General features: G+C 35.9%; 2 protein-coding genes across 2 annotated transcripts in view; one reads left to right on the top strand and one right to left on the bottom strand.

The window, feature by feature from the left end:
- Positions 1 to 519: 519 nt before the first annotated feature.
- On the bottom strand, positions 520 to 2194 carry LOC108572187 (mitochondrial tRNA-specific 2-thiouridylase 1). The gene is made up of 7 exons (XM_017934387.1): positions 2092 to 2194; positions 1848 to 2013; positions 1603 to 1787; positions 1292 to 1518; positions 1055 to 1222; positions 755 to 979; positions 520 to 669 (listed from the first exon to the last, which is right to left on the bottom strand). The coding sequence occupies exons 1-7, from the start codon at positions 2165 to 2167 to the stop codon at positions 520 to 522; spliced, it is 1197 nt and encodes a 398-aa protein (XP_017789876.1). The 5' UTR covers positions 2168 to 2194.
- Positions 2195 to 7293: 5099 nt separating this feature from the next.
- LOC108572198 (paired amphipathic helix protein Sin3a) overlaps positions 7294 to 16878 on the top strand; it is a 12841-nt gene continuing 3256 nt past the window's right edge. Inside the window, exons 1-13 of the mRNA XM_017934398.1 lie at positions 7294 to 7566; positions 8269 to 8442; positions 8661 to 8813; positions 8894 to 9225; positions 9315 to 9552; positions 9632 to 9886; positions 9966 to 10367; positions 10456 to 11382; positions 11453 to 11699; positions 11777 to 12148; positions 12233 to 12402; positions 12500 to 12694; positions 13001 to 13210. Of these exons, the coding sequence (XP_017789887.1) occupies positions 7294 to 7566; positions 8269 to 8442; positions 8661 to 8813; positions 8894 to 9225; positions 9315 to 9552; positions 9632 to 9886; positions 9966 to 10367; positions 10456 to 11382; positions 11453 to 11699; positions 11777 to 12148; positions 12233 to 12402; positions 12500 to 12694; positions 13001 to 13210 (3948 nt within the window). The remainder of the gene's footprint in view (positions 7567 to 8268; positions 8443 to 8660; positions 8814 to 8893; positions 9226 to 9314; positions 9553 to 9631; positions 9887 to 9965; positions 10368 to 10455; positions 11383 to 11452; positions 11700 to 11776; positions 12149 to 12232; positions 12403 to 12499; positions 12695 to 13000; positions 13211 to 16878) is intronic.

The following is a 16878-nucleotide window of genomic DNA, read 5'->3' as shown; positions in this document are numbered from 1 at the left end:
TTCTTCAGCGGTCATCATTGCCGTTACGCCACCAGGCTCTAATGAACGTACAAAGCTTCAAAGAGATGTCACGATTGCTGGAGTCCGAGTGGAATCACTGGAATGATATTATTTCGTCGTGTTTCGCGACGAAACGGTTTAACCAAAGATTCTATGAGAAGTGGAAAGAATTCTTTTACTTCTCACTTCAAGTTACTTTCGTTGGTGACTTTTTTTTGTTTGACAAATTTTAGTAGACGCTGCGTGGAATAGAAGTTTGTTATTTACGTATGACTTATTTCAAGGTTCTAAGATAAGAATCGTGATGGATTATCCAATTTTGAGTAGAATTAGAAGAAAAATCTTTAAGTATCGTACGATGTAATTATTGAAATGTGTAATTGAATAAGCTAGCATGCAAAGTTACAAAGGCAGGAACTTTTGAGCAATGAGAGTCGTATTAACATATTTAAATATAGTTTATTCCTTTTTTTTCGACAAAATAATGTACAGTATGTTATTATACAGTGTCCTAAAGTATTACATACTCGTGTCCGATATGTTTTTTGGTTTCAGTTTTTCATCAGACATCTGGGGTGGTACTTCTTCTTTAAGTGAAAAGTACGATGGACCACAGAATGTTATTACGGCGCTTCCTAGGCACTCTTCTCCTTTGTACAAGACAGCAAACTAAAATAATCGTAATAAGTATTATTTATGATCAAATGTTATTACATGATAATTTAACAAATGCCATAAATAAAGAAACTAGTACCTGTCCTTCTGTAATTGCTCTCAATGGTTGATTAACGTGAATCAGTAATTGATTCTTTGAATTTTGATGGATTGTACAAGGTATTAAGGTATCTCTATGTTGATAACGAAAATCACAATCAAATAATTTAAAGCTACTAAATTCACTTGGTTCAGATGATATCCAATGAGGGGTATTTGTTACTACAAAATCAGAATACAGTGCTGGATGATCTGTTCCTCCTACCTATTAACATTATCAGATATAAACATTTTGTTTCAATAAAATAATTAGTTGATATACTACATTATTTCTACATACTACGATAATATTATTTGTTTCAATATCTTTTTTGTATATATAGTATGCAAGTGGGAAGTTTGGAAGATTCAGTTTCTGACCTACAGTCCAATGATGAAAACCTCTATGTTTTCCAATTATTTTACCAGTATCTAGGTCTATTAGATTTCCAGGTTTGTCAGGCAAATACTGTAAATATAATAAAAATATTAATACACAATTATAATAACACTATACATTGAAATTATTACACTATACCTCAGATATAAAGTCCTTAAACCTTCGTTTTCCTATAAAACATATACCCATACTTTCTTTCTTCTTAAGAATTATATCCAAATTAGCTTGTTGAGCAATTGTTTTAACATCCCCTTTCAAGTATTCTCCAACAGGAAACATGGAATATCGTAGAGCTTCTTGTTGTACTTGAGACAAGAAAAATGTTTGATCTTTGTTTTTATCTTTCCCTTGAAGTAGTTTGACATCTGAAAAAAATTTTCAAACAATTAGATTCAATTATATACATTGAAGATGTTTAGTTACATTACTTAAGGAAAGGTCATGCTTACTAGTATTTGGTTTAAAATGTTCAAGACATGGCCCAAAACTAGTTTGAACATAATGTCCAGTTGCAATAGCATCTCCTTGAAGCTCTGTACGTGCAAACTTGAAAAATTGATCAAATTTAATATACTTGTTACAAAGAATATCAGGATTTGGTGTAGTTCCATTCTCATATTCCTCTGTTAAATAGCTATAAACATCAATATAGATAAAATATTAATTTTGAAGTAAAATATACAGGTATACATACCTAAACACATCAGTCCAATATTCTTTTACAAAATTGGCTTCAACAAGAGGAATTTTTAATTGTTTGCACACCTGTTGTGCATCTTCATAATCCCCTTCAGATTGACATATCCCTGTTTCATCTCTAATGTCCCAATTTTTCATAAACACTCCAGTGACATTAAATCCTTTGATAATTCTAGTTTTAATATTCTTAATTCATCAACTGGTACATAATACTGTATTTTCTAATACTCCAGAATTACCTTTGTTTTTTAAAATCAATGCAGCTACAGCACTATCAACTCCACCAGATATACCTACAATTACTTTTTTAAACATTCTGAATCTCTTTTATTGTAATAAATAATTTTCAACTTTTATTATTCAAAATGTTCTTTCTCTTCTTCAGTTTTATCTCATATCATCTTAGCAAACATAAATTTCAGGAAACCTATTAAATTAATGCATAAAATGTTATGTAAACGACAGCATTTTAAAAATAATTTTTCAAAAGTTAATTAAACATATATATAATTGCTAATGTCGGAAACAAATTTGTGTTTTTCCTTCAGTACTCTGATATCAATAGTGAAAAATTATTTCATTGTTTACTTTTCTTTGGCGCATTAACATACGAAATAATACTCGAAATAGGTATTTTAAAATTGTTTTTATTAATTGGCAAACTATCGAATAACAATATTACGATAAATAGCTGTTAAACAAAAAATTCTTATTCGATTGAACGTGCTGAAGACAGATTACAGGATCGCATATAAAAGTTAATGCAACATTTATTGTTTCTCGAACATCAATTTAACCTTAATCACGTGTGTATTGATTACTACACGTGTACAACAATGCTAGTAGTGATTCCAAAAAGAACTTACAAATTTACAAATATTAAAGGTTAAAGAAGTACCGAATCGATCACGTGGTATACGTATACGTATTCAATAGATTCCGATTACGTTTTACGTGCGCAACGAATGGGCGGTTGTGGCGAGCTTCTGACGCGTCAAAGAATATCGAAAGGGTCGATAAAGGAATCTTTTGCGGAGACGAATTTGAATAAAAGATAGAGCGTGATTTTTCACGTGCACGTGGTGGATATTTGGCGAAATATCGTCTACTTGCTTCCTGTGATTAGCACGTTTCGAGGCTCGCGCGTAGGTCGATGTCCGAAAATCGTCGGCCAATCGACGCACGGCTCTCTCGTCGGGAACCAGTCAAGCACGTTGACAGATATGCAACGGCTGGTCGCAAGAGCTTGCATATTTCGAATGGCATTTTATAGTGTGGATAGCAACGTATCGCGTGCTAGTTCAGTCCATAGGATTAGACGAAATTCCCGAGACGATCCGCCGGTTTTCGACGAAATGCGCGATTTTGGTGCAAGTGCAACCCATTTTGCGCAGTTTCCATGACCCAGATTACGATGGGGAGTTCGCTCGCCTTTCGGAACAGCTGTTGGCCGCGCGAAGATGTCGGCCGCGGGGAAACGCTTGGATATTTCGTGGACTGCGCGCGCCTCTTGGCGGCTTCGCCGCCACAATTTTCAGGGCTGTATCTATTCACGACACATTAGGCACCTTGCGATTCTTCAATTCCTTCGGGACGCGATGCAACTTTTTCCGAAGAAATCTCATTCGATCTTTTTCGTGTAATTCATCACGATATGTTGGACTCACATGATCGAATTATTTGAACCGGAAACCAAAGGAATGAAATTATTATGAAAACATTTTGTTAAGAAATAGTGTTGTACGCGATGTTGTATGTATCGTACTATCTGGCTGCAATGTTTTTTTTTCTTTTACGTACTATACGATTCGCATAAAATGCCTCGCGCTATTACTCTAGTTTACACAAAAATCATGCGTATCCCGTCGATATGTGTTAAATCGCCGTCCTCTATGGCGTAATTAAAATTCCATATGCTGTAAAGATTACAATAGTGTTTGAGCAAACAGAAGTCTCAAAGTGTGAAGTTTTTATTGTTGTTAACGTCTCGATAACTCTTAAATGTGACTGCGAGAAGTTCGTATTGTGTACAAGTGCTCGAATGAAACTTTGGCGGTATGTTATTCAAGAGAGTATTCGTGTGCTCTTTTTTTCAATGTATTTATATCTATAGATATTAGCTGTTTTGTAAGAAACACTTTATATCTTAAATATTAATATACTGCGCGTAATACACGCGAGTTATTACAGCAATATTCGCCTAAAAATATGTCGATAATATAACAGATAAAAAGACATAAACAGTGACTGAAATTATAAGTATTGCATTGGTTGAAATTCTATGAAACTCAAACTGTCAGTGAACAACTAGAAAGCGTGGTCAAACGATAACCGTAAAAAAAAAATACGATTTCAAAAAATTTATACGACTATGTATACAATTCGTCATTGTTAATAATCATTCGTAGAGAATTGTTCGTAGCAATTACATTCCATGTGATTCCGGACATGTTAAAGTAGTTAGAAGTGCGTAGAACATCTCTGCCGTGGAAGCAGTGAAAAAAGTACTGAAGAATAATCGATGCACAATTAATGAAAGTTCGAAGAGAGAAGTCTCGTGAGACCTGCGGCACGTACGCTTTGCAGGAGGTACCCGAGTGGTTGGTAACAGAGACGCTTAGTGGATGAATACGGTCCTGCGCGATCCCCTCCACCTTCCTCATCCCGCTATACGACCAGTCAGTTCCTTGTTTGCCATACAAAATCCAATAGTTTGCCTTGTACCTCGAGAGAGTGCGAGTATGCCTTTTGCATTTGCCTTTTTTTTTAAAAAGTGCGGTAATTCATCGTCGTACTCGCGAAAATGTGCATTTTACTGAGTTTGTTCACTCACACGACGAGATTTCGATGGTTCTGAGAGGGAGATCAGAGAAAGCATAGTGAATTCCTGTCCAAGACCAGACCGACCGGCCCGTTAAGGCTTCGTCGATTTTTTGGTCGTGAAAAAACAACGGAGCCAAAGCTTTTGTGCGGAAAGTCAGTTGGACGACTGGAAAAGAAGACCAATACGACGAAAAGCGGTGTACCAAGTGCGCGTACGACATTCGAGGTGACGACTTTATAAAAGGAGCACCGCAGGACGAATATTTTCACTGGAGCTCTCGGGAAAATGTGTTATGTATTTACGTGGAATATTGCGTAACGTCGAGGGCCGGGAAGTGTTTGGAAACGTGCAACACTGACAAACCTCGCTTCGACGACTTCGCAGCACGGCCTGTACGCGTCCGTGCAGCTGGCTTTACCGGCTCTATTTCGTCTCTCTGTCCCAGCGAAATTCCCCTCGCGAGGCCGATACCGCGATCGAAATTTTCCGAAGAAAGAAACTCCACCGACGCTCGTATCTCCTCGTGGAACAGCACAACTTTCATCGCGATCAGCTCCGTTTCAACCTCGACCACTTGCTTCTGGATAACTTCTCTCGAAATTCCCTGGTGCAAGGACGTTCAACTTCTTTTCAGATGGAAATTGGTACGTAAATCTTCTATTATTTTTCGTTACATTTTTTCCTTCCTCTAAGTCACTGACATTTCTATACCCATGCAAGGTCATTATAAACTTACTATGTGGATGTAGACTGTCCTATAGAAGCACTAGGTTATAATTATTTTTATAACACACTTTTGAGTTTCAGTGCAACTTTCTTTCAATCATACGATTCAGATCCCATTTTGTAATTCGATATCATTTGGATTAACCGGATACTGTAACTTTTGCTTTACATTATGTACAAATCATTTGCTGTAATGTGTTTTTTAATGTATTACATTGGTTAATGCATATTAAAGTTCTTCCATTTGCCTCTTCATTGTTACGTTCCTTTTCTGACTCTCATTTCAGCAAAATGATGATAATAAAAGCAGGTACATTTTATAGCTTTGATGACCTAATATCAAATACTAAATAAAGAATCGCAGTTGCGCTTTTAGAAATTTAAATGTAAAAGTGAATGCAAATGGGCCATGTACCCTTTACAGTTACATTTAATGATATATAAAAAATAAAATGATACATTCATGGATTCAAGTAATGTGTAACAGCAGCGAGAAATATTTCTTTATAACTATGAGTAATCATGCAGGAATACTTCTTATATTATGTGTATAAGCAAAGTGAAATATTGCATAGAGAGTACATTGAAACTCAACCTTCATTTTTAGTAAGGTACATTCTTCAAATATTTTATCCTTCCTTATTATGTATACTTTTATTAATTTAATTTTCACTTATTTAATCAAAAACTGATTGAAAATCACAAGATTGAAAGGAGTACATATGACAGTGTGGCAGTTGAAGATATACAACAGTGATAAATAGTTACCCATGCAATAAATATCAAATTTAAAGCAGTACTAATTAATGATAATGAGTGTCATTGTTTATTGAAAAGAAATTTTCCTTTCCCCCAAATTTTTATAGAGGTCTAATTCTGAATGATTTATAGCACCTTTTGTGTGAGGTTATATTACCTAAATATCTTTACAAGTTGATTTTCCACATAATAGGCTTATGTTTAACTTATGATTTATTAACAATTATTTCCATAATTACACATAAACTAAAAAATATACCCACGCGTGTTTTAATTATTTAATATTATGCAATATATATAACAGTTTCAAGTATGAGTAATTCTATTATTTTTAACTTTAATATCGACTGAGAAAACGAATTCACTTTATTCGTTAGAATATTAGAATATATTCAAAATTCAATTACAGCATTGAACAATATATTTTTAATGAGTCATTGTGTATCGTAGTACAGAAATAATTTCGTACACGGTCACACCGAAGCAACGTGTTTAGAACTGACAGAAATACAAACGAAGTTTCCATGATTTATTATTCTAAACTATTCCTTTCGCTGAAATACCAAGAAATTTTCACGTCTCTGTTGAATTTCGTGACGTTTTACTATACTTTATGGCGATAAAGTTTCGCCTTGTTCGAAGTTACGGGAAAAAGTGCTCGCGCTGCTTTAGATTCCTCGTAAGTTCTGTCACACGGATGATCGAGCGCGGTGCTTTCAAAATTCCAAACACTGCCCGGTGTAAATTGAAATCGATCTAGAAGGGAAGCGTCGAATTTAGCAAGTGCTTTTTCTACGCGGCACCGATGTATTTATGTACACCGTTAGATAGCGTAGTACGGATGCATCGTCGATCGCGTCACTTTATCACCTTAAACGAAACAATACCAGCACCGAACACTTTCGAAGCTAGTACACCTTTTCCGTCTGCTTGTGGCGCGCTAAACGCAACGATACACCGCGTACGAGCGACTGACTGTGCTGCTGCACTGTGTTTCGTGACAGCTTTAGCGTGAACACGATGGCTGTATCGCGTAGATTCGCCGTGAAACAACACAAGAATAGTATGCAGGTGAATTATGTGTCTGAACGGCTACGTCTCTCGATCCGTAGCGTTTCCAATGTGATCTGCAATGAAACGTGTTCGCGGGCTGGACGAGGTAGCATCACCAGCAGCAGCAACATTAAAGCACTCGTCAGTGAGTGCAGGAAGTGGCTTAGGTGGCGGAGGAGGTGGTTTGGAGTACCATTCAAGCAGTGGAATAGGCGTTGTTGTACCTGGCCAAGCAGTTCGATCAGTCGCCTCGAAAGAAATGCCGGGAAGCATACAATTTGGAACTGCCCAAGCCCAACAGCAATACACTGGAGCAATTGTAGTGCCGACCGCGGCTCCGTCCCCCATTAAGGTGCGTGTTATCTACATTATAATAACAACAGTAACGAGCAGGAAAACAATCACTTGTCGTAATGTTCAATATTATTTTATTTATTTTTTTTCTTTTCTTTAATTTATTCTCTTTAGTTGACGATTTTTTTTTTGTCCCTGTTTAAATATGACGATATATTTCAATTATTTTTTCTCTTGCAGAATTATCGTTCATAATCGCCTTTTATGTAGTATAAATACACGATATAGCAAACTGATGCGAGAATGAATGAAATTAATTCGCTTAAAAGCGGCCTGTCGAATTAAACGTTCACCTATTACGTTTTTGTAATTGCCGCGTTAATAAATTTGCGCCCATATGATGTAATGCGTATGGTGTTATATAGAATGTTTCTCCTTGTAAAATAAATACGCATTATCATTGTTGTTGTTTTCAAATATTATTTCATTTTTATATTACCATGTACTTGATGAAATTGAACAATAAGAAGTTTTATCAAATTCTTCGGAATGAAATTTGTATAAATAATTGTCATGCTTTTTGTACTTGTTAATAAGATTAATTAATCAGACAATAATCACAGGACCACATTTATATATGTACACTTATTTTTAATTGTGTAATTTTTGTTGTATTTTGAATTTCTATATACAGGAACACAGTTGAGCTTTTTAATAAACAGGTTTGCAGATTGTGCAATTGTTACAAATTTTTTTACAGGGAAGTGGATCTGCAGGACTTAGTTCTACATGTAGCAGTAGCAATGTAAATACTGGTGGAGGGTTACATAGTGGAATAGGTGGTGGGAGTAACCATAGTATGGGTTCCCAACAACCTACACCAGGAACACAAAGTCAAGTTCATACCCAGCAACAACCAACAATAAGGCATAAGGTTCATACTATATAATGTGTATACGTGATTATAAATTATAGATGTTGAAATTTATTGAAAGTTGTACTACGATACCTTTATGATCACATAAAGATACTGGCATAAAACTTGTACTCTGGTTAAAACAATGAAAATGACAATTGAATTCTTCTAAAGATATTGTGTGTTTAATTATTTACAAAGTGTGCAGTATAAAAATGTCCTTGTTCCCCTTGTAGGTCCATTCTGGAAATGTAACACCATTAGCATCTACCCCACCAGGCACAAACCTGGGTGGTAGTAGTGGATCCCAACAATTTCAGAGATTAAAAGTAGAAGATGCGTTGTCTTATTTGGATCAAGTGAAGTACAAATTCAGCGATCAGCCTCAGGTACATATAACATAATCATTGATCAAGAGTTGATTTGATCAAAGAACACTGTGATAATCATATTGCATAATTAATTTCAGGTGTACAATGATTTTCTGGATATTATGAAAGAATTTAAGTCACAAAGCATAGATACACCAGGAGTGATAACAAGAGTGAGTCACTTATTCAAAGGGCACCCTGAACTCATTGTTGGTTTCAATACCTTCCTTCCACCTGGATATAAGATAGAAGTACAAGCAAATGAGCAAGGATACGCGTTTCAAGTGTCAGTTAGTATGCCAAGTCCAACAGCAACGCATACTGCTACCTTGTCGCAGCATCATTGCACAGTGAATGTTGGTTCACCTCCTGTTGCAAGTCCACCAACTCAACCAGCAAAAGCTCCCCCAGTTTTACAAATAATGCAAGGGTATGGCATTGTTAATAATATATTTATTATTTTACAGTATTTTTGTGAGTGAATTGGCAATTTATTTTCTATATTTTATTTAAAATCAGGTCTGGGAATATACATCACTCTTTGGCAAACAATATTTCCAATAACAGTTTAACAGTACATGCACCTTCACCACCGCCAGTACAAGCATACAACAATTCACATGTGAGTGCAGCTCAAGCTCAGGCTGTGAGTCAAGCACTAAGCCAGGCACAAGATGGCATACCAACCAGTGGGCAAACTCAACAGAGCCAACCGGTTGAGTTTAACCACGCAATTAATTACGTCAACAAAATTAAGGTTTGTGTTTGACAGGAATAAGACTGTTTAATAAGTTATGCAATTAAAGGTTCTTACCTCTACTGTTTTACGATTATAGAATCGATTCCAAGGTCAACCGGATAAATATAAAAGATTTTTAGAAATTTTGCATACTTACCAAAAAGAACAACGGAATTTAAAAGAATCTGGACACATGGGTGGCACAAGCGGATCTGGTGCATCTGGTGGTGCAAAACACTTAACAGAAGCAGAAGTTTATAGTCAAGTTGCCAAGTTATTCGAGAATCAAGAAGATTTGCTTGCTGAGTTTGGACAATTTTTGCCAGACGCCACTAATCAGCAAAGCTCATTGGTAAAATTTGTGTAATTCAGATTAATATAAAAAAAATCGAGTGTAATCTCTAATTAATTTTCGATCGATAATATTTTAGAGTAACAAGACTGCAACAGTTAATGACCACACAACAATCGTTAAGAAACCATTGGGACCTAAAGCACCTTACAATAATTCGGGGAATATATCGAGAGATCTTCGAGAGTCTAGCGGCACTGGTGCAATAGAACGAGAAAGTCGCGACCACAGAGATCGTGAACGAGAACGAGATAGATCTGGTATACGAGATATTAATAGTGTACAGAAATGTGGCCACAATACGGGACAATTGAAAAGAAGTCCATCGTTCTCACCTTCGGTATCAGCCGGAAACTCTCACCATATACAGCACGGTCCACCTCCCTTGAAAAAGCATAAAGTGTCATCTATGCGTGAATGCGTTACAATAGCCGAAGCTGGAAAGTACGGCAGCCTGAACGATTATGCTTTCTTCGATAAGGTTAGTACTTTTAATTTCTAATTTTTATAACCAGTAAAAAATAATAATGTAAGTGCTTAATAACAAAAATGAATGACGATATTGTTAGGTTCGTAAAGCGTTAAGGTCGCAAGAAGTCTACGAAAATTTCCTCAGATGTTTGGTTCTTTTCAATCAAGAAATAGTATCCAAATCTGAATTGGTGCAGTTAGTAACGCCATTTCTCGGTCGCTTTCCCGAACTTTTACGTTGGTTTAAAGATTTCCTGGGCCATTTGCCCGAATCTTCTAACACCAGTACAACAAATACGAGTAGCAACTTAAACGTTGAAGCGCTACCAAATAATGTTGTACGAAGTCATCAAGAGCGACCACAAGGGGACCTGGCAATGGAAATCGACTATACGGCATGCAAACGCCTAGGGGCATCGTACTGCGCGTTACCAAAGTCATACATTCAACCAAAGTGTACAGGAAGAACGCAGTTGTGTAAAGAAGTCCTTAACGATACATGGGTTTCATTTCCGACTTGGTCGGAAGACAGTACATTCGTAACATCCAGGAAAACCCAGTACGAGGAATTCATTTATCGCTGCGAGGATGAACGATTCGAATTGGATGGCGTAATAGAAACTAACGCGTCAACGATCAGAGTTCTAGAGGGAGTCCATAAGAAAATGAGTAGAATGAGTCAAGAGGAACTTCAGAAGTTCAAGCTCGATGATTGTCTCGGTGGTTGTTCTCCTACAATTCATCAGAGAGCTCTGAAGAGGATATACGGCGATAAGGCTGCTGACATTATAGATGGCCTTAAGAAAAATCCTATGGTAGCGGTACCTGTGGTTCTTCGTCGACTAAAGAGTAAAGAGGAAGAATGGCGGGAGGCACAAAAAGGCTTTAATAAAATCTGGAGAGAGCAGAACGAAAAGTACTATTTGAAGTCTCTGGATCATCAGGGTATCAACTTCAAGCAAAACGACGTGAAGGCACTAAGATCTAAAAGCCTATTTAACGAGATCGAAACGTTATACGACGAGGTTTGTAACACTTTTTCTTTCCTTAGTTAAGTACGTATTTCTCGTTATTTAAGAACATTTGATTTTACAGAGGCACGAGCAAGTGGACGATGGTAGCGGTGATGGCCAAAACAATAGCGGCCCACACCTCGTATTACCTTATAAAGATAAGTCTGTTCTGGATGATGCAGCTAATCTCCTTATCCATCACGTGAAACGTCAAACGGCCATCCACAAGGAAGATAAGCAACGAATAAAGCTTCTATTGAAGCATTTCATACCTGATCTTTTCTTCCATCCACGCCAGGAATTGAGCGACGACGAAAGAGACGAAGATGGTATTGTATCAAATTTCATACGAAATATATATTATTTCTAATTAAATTCTTTTACACGACTTACATTGCGGTTACAGATGAAAAGGAAGATCTCAGTGTAGCAGCATGTAGCAATTCTCAGTCAGTAACGATGAATACCTCTCCGATGGGCGGTGGTCTCCAAGCGAGTAGGAATAAGGCGCCGGTATCTCCGATTCCGTCTTCCACGTCGATTAAAACCGAACCTGATATCAAAGTACCCATCCATGCCATGTCGAATGACCCTGAAGAAGCGTATACGCTCTTTATGGGCAGCAATAATTGGTACCTCTTCTTGAGGTTACACCATATTTTATGTGAAAGACTAACCAAAATGTACGACCGAGCTGTCGCCCTCGCTGAAGAGGAATCGCGATATAAACAACAACGTAAGGAGAGTACGGCGGTCGCATTAAGATTAAAACCCAAAAGTAAGCGTGAATTCACTGTAGTTTTGTTTGTGCCAATGAAGTATGTTTCAATAAAATTTAACCTACATGATATACTTGATACAGATGAAATCGAAATCGAAGACTACTATCCTGCATTTTTGGATATGGTTAAGAACGTCCTAGATGGCAATATGGAAAGCACCGCGTATGAGGATACCTTACGAGAAATGTTCGGTATTCACGCGTATATTGCCTTTACGTTAGATAAGGTTGTAACATACGCTGTGAGACAAGTAAGTATATGCATATCGGTGTTTTAAAACTTCCAGGTCGCTTAGCATAATTTTATAGCTGAAATGGGATTTTTAAACGAAAATATGAAATTCTCAGTTGCAGCATTTGGTTTCCGATCCTATATGTCAGCAATGTATGGAACTGTTCCAACGAGAGCAACGTCAACAAAAAGAAAGTAGTGGTGCGGGTGGTTTGTGTGCTACAGCGTATATGAGACTTGGTGCAGAAATGTCGTATCAACGTAAAGCTGAGAAAGCTATGGCGGACGAAAATTGTTTCAAAATATACATTGTAAGTATTTGATAATAATTCTTTTTTTTTTCCAGTGAAATCATCTGAAAAATGATTTAATCATTGGCAGCTAATTCTACCACTTTTTTCTATAGCTTAGTATAAAAAGAAATGAAAATTTTGTTTTATAAATCTCTAATGTATCGTCAACCAGTGCATTGTAACTCGTAAATATTAATGTTGCATCTTTCAATTACAGCTGGCAATATTATTTTATGGATATGAAAAGAATATAAATAAAAAAACGATACTTTTTAGTAGATCACCAGAAGGATGTTCTATAGGTAGAATTTTTTGTTGTTACAGTATAAGAAGGACTGTAAAATGACAATGGAATTGTTGGATACGGAAGGTGATGAGGCGATGGACAACAGTTGTAGAGAAAGAGAAAGGGAAGGAGTTACGGTATCTGAAAAATGGTCTACATATGTTGAGAGGTTTTCTGCTCCAGCTGGTCAGACTAGCCCGAAAGACACCCCTACCTTAACAGACAATGAGCCAACAACCAATCATCCTGTGAGTAACGACCAGGCAGCAAGGGGGGGGAGGGGCAGAAAGCGCAAGAACACTGACATTAGCAAGAAGGTATAGGATCCACATCCCTTTTCATAATCATTGCCAACGTTGAAGTTTACATTCATTCGTATTTGATGTCTGTGATTGGAAGTTGTACTGTTGCCATTCAGTGTACAACTAGTGTCCCAAAGAACGAAAGTTTTTTCAGAAAAAAAAAAAGAAAAAAAAAGAAAACGAAACTTTCTTCTAATTATTTCGTGTGATCGTATATTATACAATATGCTACAGAGGTATTCGTGCGTGAAACGTTTGATCTCGCAGTCGGGCACTTTTCCAAAACAAACGAAAAATCGGTCTTCAAGAGAAAAAAAAAAAAGAATCTTTGTTGACTTCCTTAAAGAGAGACACCAAAAAAAGAAGTAGAGAATATTTTAGGAACGAACGTTGCAGCATATAATATCGGTTGTTTGCTAATACGAGGAAGCTACGTAGCCATATACGATCTGCTATCACCAATGCTTTATCATGCGAATGGGGTCAGAGCACTGGTTCATGCTTGTCATTATATAGAAGTCGCAGAACTTTGTATACATAAGCACAGAATGAACTAATATTCTTTTAAATGCTAAAGAAAGAAAGAGAGAGAGAGAGAGAGAGAGAGAGAGCGAGAGAAAAAAAAAGAAGAAAAATATGGAAAGTCATATATTTATTTTCGTAACGTTTAAAGAGATAAGATAGATATGATTTTCATCTCAGTGCGTCCATTGTGGTGCTGTAAATTAAGTAAAGAGACAAAAAAAAAAAAAAAAAAATGAAAGAAATGACGAAGAAGAAGAAGAAAGAATAATAGTGCACTACGAATCCCCCATTCTTTATTCTAATATATTCGCACTACTGGTGTGTGTTGCAACACCGTTTAGATATTATTGCGACAAACTACAAATTATATTTCTATATTTTAAATATCGATTTATAGTAGAACAACGATATCACAATAGCAAATTTTTCCAAAATTATTTCTAAAACGCTAAGTTTCACCGAACGATAATCCAGTAAAAAAAGCATACCGCCATTCACAAATTCATTGCTTTTGCTTCCTCGTTTCTTACGACGTGAATAACATTTGTGTTAATACGTTTGTCCACGTGATCGTCCATACAAGGGTTTCTTTTTTTGCTTTAACATCCAACGATGATGTATTCTTTTATTCGGATTTTTTATTCAGGGTTGAGATAAAAAAAAAGAAAAGGTGCGTTTCACGCTTCGAAAGATAGTGCGCGATATTTAAACTCACGTACGAAGAAAAATTCGAATTTTCGGTTGTGTTTTTAATTTTGTTTTATGTTATATTTTATATTTTACACGTTGTATTTATTCGTCTAAACGGTTATCCAATAACCTTTTATTGTTTGTTTTTTGTTGTTTCCTTTTTTTTTTTTTAAATATTCGAAACAAAGAAAAAGAAAAGTTGTTCAATACGATGATTGTATAATGCTACAAAAGCTTGGAAAGCTTAAAAAAAAAAAAAAAAAAAGAAAAGAAAATAGGAATACGTACTAAAACTCGTTAACTTACTTTCATCATGTTGAGAACATGATCTCCCCGTGAAAATATGCTATCACCTGACGTAGAAAACAATCGGGTCAACGAAACGAACAAGGAAAACAAATTTTTCGTATATGTAGTTTAACGTGTTTATGAATTACCATATTTGTCTCCGTACTTGCCTATTTGACGTTTCTTTAGTGGAGAAAGAAGGAAAGAAAAGAAAAAAAGTTAACTAGTTAGAGCAAAAGTGTAAATTAACGAGATGAGTGATCGAACGATCTCGACACATTTTTGCAAAAATGTACAAAGGAGAAACTGAAAATAATAATAAAAAGTAATATAATAAAAGACAGCAAGGGGACACGGCATACATACAAATGAAGTCATCCGAGCAGTGCCATAAAATGAATGTAAAGTGTTTAGCATAAAAAAAAGAAGCAAAAAAACAAAAAGGAGAAGAAAGAGAACATAACATTTGATATCGGTCAATTCTTAATGTTTAGTTCATTTTCATCTTACTATTATTGTTATAAAACTTAGATAAGATGATAATTTCTAGAATTTATTAACGAGATAAATAGAATCTAAAGGAAATTGTAAATATTTGATATAAATTTGTACATATGTTTTGATACGCAACGTAGGTCGACTGGTAGTGTGCCATCTACTAACTTGTAAAATTCCACCATTTCACCTATCATACATTCGAACATTTAGTGAAGCCTTTGGAAAGGGGGAAAAAAAAAACTATACATATATATGGAATATTGACTCTCGTGAACACATTACTTCCACGCCACACATCACGTCGTGTGCTGAGTATCGTCGCATTTTTTGTTTTTCTGTCTTCTGTAGCTCCCAACTTTGAATTTGTCGCTACGAAAAACGAAAAGAGAAAAGAGAGAGAGAGAAAAAGAAAAAGAGAAATAACCTTCTAATAACGAACCGGAGTATAAATATCGAGATAATACAGAATATACGAATGGCTGAGTGAGAAGAGACGCTGAATAAACGGACACGAATAATAACGTGATCTCTTGGACCGTTTTTCAAACACTTTCTAAAAGGATGTGTGATTTATCCGGTTCCGGAAATTAAACGAAAGAGAAGCTTGGGCCAATTTCTCGTCCCTACTTTTCAAATATTAGGGTATGTTACCGATGCACCACCGAAATTGTATAGTTTTTAGGCATTAGAGATTAACTCTTTGATTACAAAAAGCCAAAGCAGAGCAGAGCAAAAGGGAAGGAAAGAAAGAAGGATAGAAAATAGTCGACGATGAGTTTTATTATTGTGTTAGGATTAGCGAAAACCTATTTTAGAAGAGAATTTCAATATTCGATGAACATCTTGTCGGTTCGACGTGTTTTTTATATTGCATTCTTCGATGATCAGAGAACTCGTTGATTTTAGAGGGTGTAGTGTGATATGTAAGATTATAATAGTATGCATTGGTTCTAGCTTGAACTTGATAAAATGGAAGTATAGCGTTTAATCATGGCGTGGACCAAGTGTGTTCCTGGCTTAACTGTTGCGCCACTGTGAAATACACGTGTATGATAATTCTTTGCTGTGTATATATTAATATATAAGTAGTGAAGCAAAGATTATATATGGTGTAGCATGTAAATAGAAAGTCACTTGTATCTTTTAATTAAAAAAACAAACAAACTCGTAGCTCCTAATCGAAGGGAAACGTGTAACAGTAACGAAGCGTTGATATACCATCGAGATCTGATTTTTTCGAATATATCTACCAAAGGTTTCACAGATTTTTTTTTCTCTCTTTTTTTTTCTTTTTTCTAGCTCTCTCCGGTTGCTGTTGTTGCTTGTACATTTTTTTTTTCGCATTCAAAATGCTCCATACTGTACTACCGTTACTTCTTTTTCTTTATTTCTTTGTTCTTCGTTTTTTTCTTTTCTTTTCTTCGGAAAATCCAGTGGAATTTTCATTCGTACTAAAGTTTACACGTTCTACCATTTTCGAGATGGTAGAATAATTTTTTCGTCGGAGGTGTTTAAAGATTTCTCGCGGGGCACAACCGAGAATTTTTGTTCCATACTGAAACGTTAGTTCGCAATCAAAAAAGTGTCGATTTGAAAAATCTCGAACGAATCTT

Source organism: Habropoda laboriosa, unplaced genomic scaffold (genome assembly GCF_001263275.1).
Source record: "Habropoda laboriosa isolate 0110345459 unplaced genomic scaffold, ASM126327v1 scaffold107, whole genome shotgun sequence".
NCBI classification, from domain to species: domain Eukaryota; kingdom Metazoa; phylum Arthropoda; class Insecta; order Hymenoptera; family Apidae; genus Habropoda; species Habropoda laboriosa.
Note: the sequence above shows the minus strand (reverse complement) of the source record. Positions and strands in the feature narration are given on the sequence as shown.